Source organism: Lolium perenne, chromosome 4 (assembly GCF_019359855.2).
Source record: "Lolium perenne isolate Kyuss_39 chromosome 4, Kyuss_2.0, whole genome shotgun sequence".
NCBI classification, from domain to species: domain Eukaryota; kingdom Viridiplantae; phylum Streptophyta; class Magnoliopsida; order Poales; family Poaceae; genus Lolium; species Lolium perenne.
This window is the reverse complement of record NC_067247.2, coordinates 121,371,246-121,377,312: the sequence shown is the minus strand read 5'-3', so window position 1 is coordinate 121,377,312 and position 6,067 is coordinate 121,371,246. Positions and strand designations below refer to the sequence as shown.

The 6,067-nt window shown below is 42.5% G+C and overlaps 1 protein-coding gene across 1 annotated transcript; it reads left to right on the top strand.

Moving 5' to 3' along the window:
- The first annotated feature begins 326 nt into the window (after positions 1-326).
- LOC127293772 (iron-sulfur protein required for NADH dehydrogenase, mitochondrial) lies at positions 327-4,862 on the top strand. Its single transcript, XM_051323423.2, has 8 exons — positions 327-741; positions 882-1,005; positions 1,363-1,485; positions 2,375-2,472; positions 2,829-2,955; positions 3,037-3,122; positions 3,431-3,556; positions 4,328-4,862. Exons 1-8 carry the CDS (start codon positions 718-720, stop codon positions 4,496-4,498), a joined length of 879 nt encoding a protein of 292 aa, XP_051179383.1. The 5' UTR covers positions 327-717; the 3' UTR covers positions 4,499-4,862.
- Positions 4,863-6,067: the final 1,205 nt, after the last annotated feature.

The following is a 6,067-nucleotide window of genomic DNA, read 5'->3' as shown; positions in this document are numbered from 1 at the left end:
CGCTGGTCCACCGCCGTCATGGCCACCCCTCTAAGCCCCGCCACCTTCTTCTCCGTCGCTGGCACCCCGCACCCTAAACCCTAACGTCCATCCTCGCCGTCACCATCTCCGATGCGGCCAGCCGCGCCGTCACTGCTCCGGCTCGGATTCCCCTGCCCTCTCACTCCTCCCGCTCGATGTGCTCAAGGTAGAAGACGATGCACGAATCTTGGCGCGATTCAACGGCTGCAGATTCTAGTCAACTCTAACCAAAATCTGAGTTTACTGAGAATTAGCAGAACCTTTTCTTTGCCATAGAAGCCGCTGACGCACCTACAGAATAGGCCCCGCCGCCGCTCCTCCAGAATACGGCCGCCGCCGCCGCCGCCGCCGCTCCTCCAGAATACGGCCGCCGCCGCCGCCGCCGCTACCGCTCCTTGCTCTATCCACCTCCCCTCCCACACTCTTCCCCGCCGCGCCCTAAGCGTCCTCACCAGCGACCTTGTCGCCCGGTGCGTGGGTTCGCGCCTCCTCAGCACTTCACCCCCGTCACGGACGCCGCCGTCGACTTCCTCCCAGGATCCCCTCTCGTACGGCTCCTCAACCTCCCCGCGACCGCTGCCCTCCGTCGCGAGTCTTCCGCTGCCTCCACCCCTCATATCCACCAAAGGTATCCCAGAACCGAGAAGGGAAGTAGAAGAAGAGGCGTTCTCTTTTCGGCAGGGCTATATTTTCCCGATGTTCCGGATCGCCTCCCGCTCGGTGAGGCCACAGCTCTTCGACTAACGATTCAGTTTTCCCCAATTGTCCGCTCAATTCTTGCATCCATTTCAAGCCCATTTCGACCGAATTACTCTGAATGTCTTGATGAACCAATGTGCTCATTGTCCTTTTTTTTATAGGGCCTGCTTGGTGGCAAGAGATGCTACAGCGCCGCCACCAAGGGCGGCCTCTCAATCAGTGGCGTAAGTGACATCATTGCGGTCGCCTCGGGGAAAGGCGGTGTCGGCAAGTCCACCACTGCAGGTTTGATTTGGTCTCTTTCCAAATTTATATAGGTGAAGAAACTTGTAAGATATATCAGAATAGTCATTATGATTCTAGATTCATACTTTCAAAAAGGAAAAAAAAATCTGGAAATTCACATGGAAGTAGACATGATGCTAGACCTAATATATGCCCATTAACTATCATGCAATACAATTGATGCTGGTTAAGGTATTGAATGTTATTGTTCTGTTTTAGAGGAGGCTTGGGGCTGCTAGATGCCAATGATATAGGTGCATAATTTGTATTTAGTTTTCATGCATAGTATCAATAACCAAACTTATACTAAATCAAGAACAGCAACTTCTGATGCTCTGGATACTTGTTTTGTTGCAGTTAACATTGCTGTAGCACTTGCGAAGGAGTTTAAGCTTAAAGTCGGTTTGCTAGATGCTGACATATATGGACCATCCATTCCCACAATGATGCATCTGGATGAAAAGCCTGAAGTAAGTGAAGGTATCACTATCAGCTCTACCTCTCTCACCATGTGCCATAAAGTACATGTAAATATGTTTCCGCCTTAAAAGTTCAATGCTACAATGACTAGCTGCATTTTTGTTGTTTGTGGCTTACTAGGTTTCTATTTTCATGGTGCTTACCTTACTGATACATTTTCTAAGACCTTACCAGATACCTATTATTGTTTTACCACAGTTTTCATGCATAATTTCATTTTGGAATCAGATTTGAATATGTTAGTTTCAGCACAACTTTATTATACTAAAACATAATCCAGCACTGTATGCAGAAAGACACGAAGAGATGTCTCTGTTAGAAACTTTGCCAATTGATATCTCTGTTCTTAATTCTGACTGAATCAAAACTCAGATGGCCTATGTCTGTCAAAATATGGAGAAATACTTGGAACAATGTAATTATGTATTCAAAACCAGTTTCCATATTTCCCTTACTGAATGGTGCTTCAGTTCGCATGTAGATTTTGTTGCTACTTCATTTCTAAGTATGTAAGCATCAAATATTGTTCATATTGAAAGCTTGAATCATATGGCCCCTTTTGTCCTCTCCCCTTCAACCAAATCCATGTGACAAACTATACTTCAGACAGTCTCAAATTGCGACAGAGATGTTTTGTGTTTATGAGTTGAGTTGAATAGAACTATCCGGACTGTAATTCTGTACTAGTCAGCAAATACCAAATAGTGTCTGGACTGTGATGCTGGGCGCCTTTGCCTTGAAGTTATCCCCACCCTGTCACTACTAATTTTTGTGGATTGTGACATACCTACATTATCAGAATTTTACCTCCATTGCAAATTGTTTTGCCTGCTCCTTTGCTTATGTTTGCCATGTCTCTGTTGGTTACTGTAACTTCCTCTATCTGTAGATATGAAGATGATTCCAGTTGAGAACCATGGAGTGCGATGTATGTCCATCGGGTTTCTTGTAGAAAAAGATGCGCCAATCGTTTGGAGAGGTCCTATGGTTTGTTTTTGCACATGTTTCCATTAACTTCTCATTTCAGATGCCTGAACGACATTCCTATCCAGTTGTCATCCTTAATAAATATAAAAGTATCTGTAGAAAAATCATGAAAATGAACCACTGGAAACCATATTACTGCGCAAGTAAGCCATTGGAAATAGCAAGCATGCTTTAACTATTATTTGTGCCTAGTTTGAACTGCAAAGTTATTTGTTATAACCACTTGGAAATTTTTACAATGTACTTTATTTGAATCCATAACAGTAGCATGGTATGAGTTGATATATGCTAGCTCAGAAATCAGAAATGCGTCGATCATAACAAATCCCCTAACACCACACTGTTTTTGGTATCAGGTAATGAGTGCTCTTGAGAAGATGACAAGGGGAGTAGCATGGGGTAATCTGGATATTCTTGTTGTTGATATGCCCCCTGGCACTGGTGACGCTCAACTATCAATGTCCCAAAGGCTTCGCTTATCTGGTATTTACAAATCTGCTCTGTGAAGATTCAACATCAACGTGAATATCTTTTTGAATATTTGTTTACATTTGGTTTCTGCAGGTGCTTTAATTGTCTCTACTCCTCAAGATATTGCTCTGATTGATGCCAGAAGAGGAGCAAACATGTTTCGTAAAGTTCAAGTTCCTGTATGTTCGATTTAACTTCTGTTTTGTGATTTCTGTACTTCTTTCTAGGTTTCTAACTGCTTGAGCCTTCAGCATTATGTTTCCTGTTACACTGCTCATTTCCCTGTTTATTTTTGTTAATATTATTGCCAAAAAGCATCAGTGATTGTTGTCTCTTCACATGTCTATTCATGTGAGCCAATCACAGTAGGAATATTTCATTTCACAGGTGAAAAGTAATTAGCTTAAATCTGTAGCTTGTGCGATTACACAATATTTCATCGAGTCTTTCACTCTTCCCAGCACAACTAAGTTGTACATTTTGGCAGATTCTAGGATTAGTAGAGAACATGAGCTGCTTCAAGTGCCCAAAGTGTGATGAGAAGTCTTACATTTTTGGGAAAGGTGGAGCTCAGAGAACAGCGGAGGACATGGATATGAAATTTCTTGGCGAGGTGAGTAAAATTCGTCAGAATTTAATATAATTTGCATGAACTTCATATAGCTACCATCTTGCATTTAGTTTTGAGTAAATAGCGTCGGAATGAACAACCTAACTTTTCAGTTTGGATGAATGTTAAGCATCGATCCGTACATGTCTTTCATGGTTTTGTGTTACAAAGTTTCAGCAATGAGAGTTATTACAAATGATTGCACAGCATAACTTGCTGGTTGTCAATCTGTTTGGATTGATTTGCTCAAACAATATCACTATCTGTAAGGCTGTAACTACATGGTGCCAATGGCTGAATAGTTTACTCTATGGTTCTTACCAGTACCATTTGCTTTGTACTGTCGATGAGAATCATTCCTTTACTTGAATCATTTCAAGATATGCAATAATTTACGTGTTTATACTGATAATGTGGCTTAATTTTTTCGTGACTTAATAGTCTAGTCAGGTACTTCCAATTTTCAGTTCCTTTTACAGTTGTTTCGTAATTAGTAATTTTGTTCATCGTCGAGTATGGAGATTTTGGTGCAGATGTCATATATACTTGAAGGTTGAAGCACAACAAGGACATAGCTAATTGTGCAATATCTCAGAATGACCCTTTGTCTTGATCCGTTTATTGCTGATTTATCTTAAAGCAGATGGAGCACTTTCTAGAACCTTTTTACCCCAGCCAAATCTAATGTTTACTGCTTGGCTATTTTAGTAGTGTTGTCGTGAGAATATGTTATATATAGCTTCGTCTTACTGTTTTCTTTTTTGACCTTAATAGATACCTCTTGAAATCGACATCCGAACAGGCTCGGATGAAGGAAAACCAATTGTAATATCTTCGCCGAACTCTGCATCAGCGCAAGCTTACCTGGGTGTTGCTGAGAAGGTAACTCAGAGGCTCAAGGAGTTAGCCGAGGAGCGATTGATGGGCCCAGAAATTTCGCTTTGAGTGTATGTTGGCCTATGTGTATCATCTCTTTTCGTTTGTAAAATCAAACCATTTTGCTTTAAAAGAACAACCATTCTGATGAGCCAGTGTCATTAGCTCGACTGGGCATTCTGATAGCTAGCTAGTTTTAAGCAGCTTTTAGTTTCTGTATTGACTGGGATATTGAATCAAGCAAGGCCGTCTGGTACTAGTTCTACTATGGTGTGGCTGCTAGCCATTGCCATTCCAGGACATCTTTCTTAGTAGGTGGGTCGACCCCGCTGATAGACGGTGAGATGGAAGAACTTTGTATTCATCTATTTACTTTTTGAACAGTGGAACATGCTATTCAGGACAATACTTTGTGATGTTTCCACTCGGTTTACCTCTCAATGGCTTCATTCGTTAGTTTTTTTACCAGTTCGCGGCTGCTGAAGTTGTGATGAGATTATTTTATAATCGTCTGTACAGAAATAGCCACGAAAAAACAGCCCAAAGTTGGTTTCCCAAAGGAAAAGAACAAGCAAAAACTAGTTGAAAGTGATGGATTATGGTAATCCATCTAAATGCCAAATGTATCTTTACAAACACACCAGTAAAAAATGTAAAAAAAAAAACAATTTATTGTGCAATGTTTGTCATTTAGATGCATTGCCTAGTATAACGTTATACTCACTTTGTCTATACAAGTAGATTTATCTAAATTTGGATATATCTAGACACTAAAGAGGTAGTATAAAACTATAATTAGTATATTTTTTGGTGGGAGAGAGCAGAACTTTTAGAAAATCTTGATAACGGCATCTGCATGCCCGATGTAAATGGATGCAAATTGACCTTTTCGCGCAGACAAAAAATAGGTATGCCATCAGCCCAGCGTCCAACGCAAACTGACCGGGTTGAAGACATATTTCTGGTCTAAATTTGGACCGCAAATGCGTCCGCAGTCACAACGCGTGTCTGCACCTATCTCTCTTGAGCCCGCTTGGCAGCGACCTTCCTCACTTCGTCTTCTGCACGCAAGTGCAGGCGAATGCGGCGCGCCATGCATTGAAGATGAGGCCTCGCTTGCGTCCTTTTTAAAGTGACCAGGCCCCGGCCATTTTCCCTACTTCCAGCGCCCACACCATTGCCAATTCTCCCCAAAGCCTTCTCCCGATCTCAATCACATCAAACACATGGGCAAGGGGTAGTCGTTCTGCAGGCCCAATCACGACCATGAGGGCATCTCGTCTCGCTGCAGAAAGAAAGAATGAGCGCTAGTGCCACTACGTGCCGCTCAGCGTCACATGGCAGCTGTTCGAGGAGAACATGATGGAGCCTTTGATGGGATTCGTAGCATAGAAAACAAAAAAAAATCCTACCGCAAGAACGAAACAAAAGCTAAGATCTAATCTAGAAGACGGTAGCAACGAGGGGATCACGAGACTAACCCTTGATGATTTCCAAAGCCTACGAGATTAGATCTCGTTGTTGCAGAAGATGATCACTTGCCGCTTTCAAAAGCGCGTAGAAGATCTTGACGATGCCACAATTGGGCAGCACCTCTGTACTCGGTCACACGTACGGTGTTGATGAAGACGACGTCCT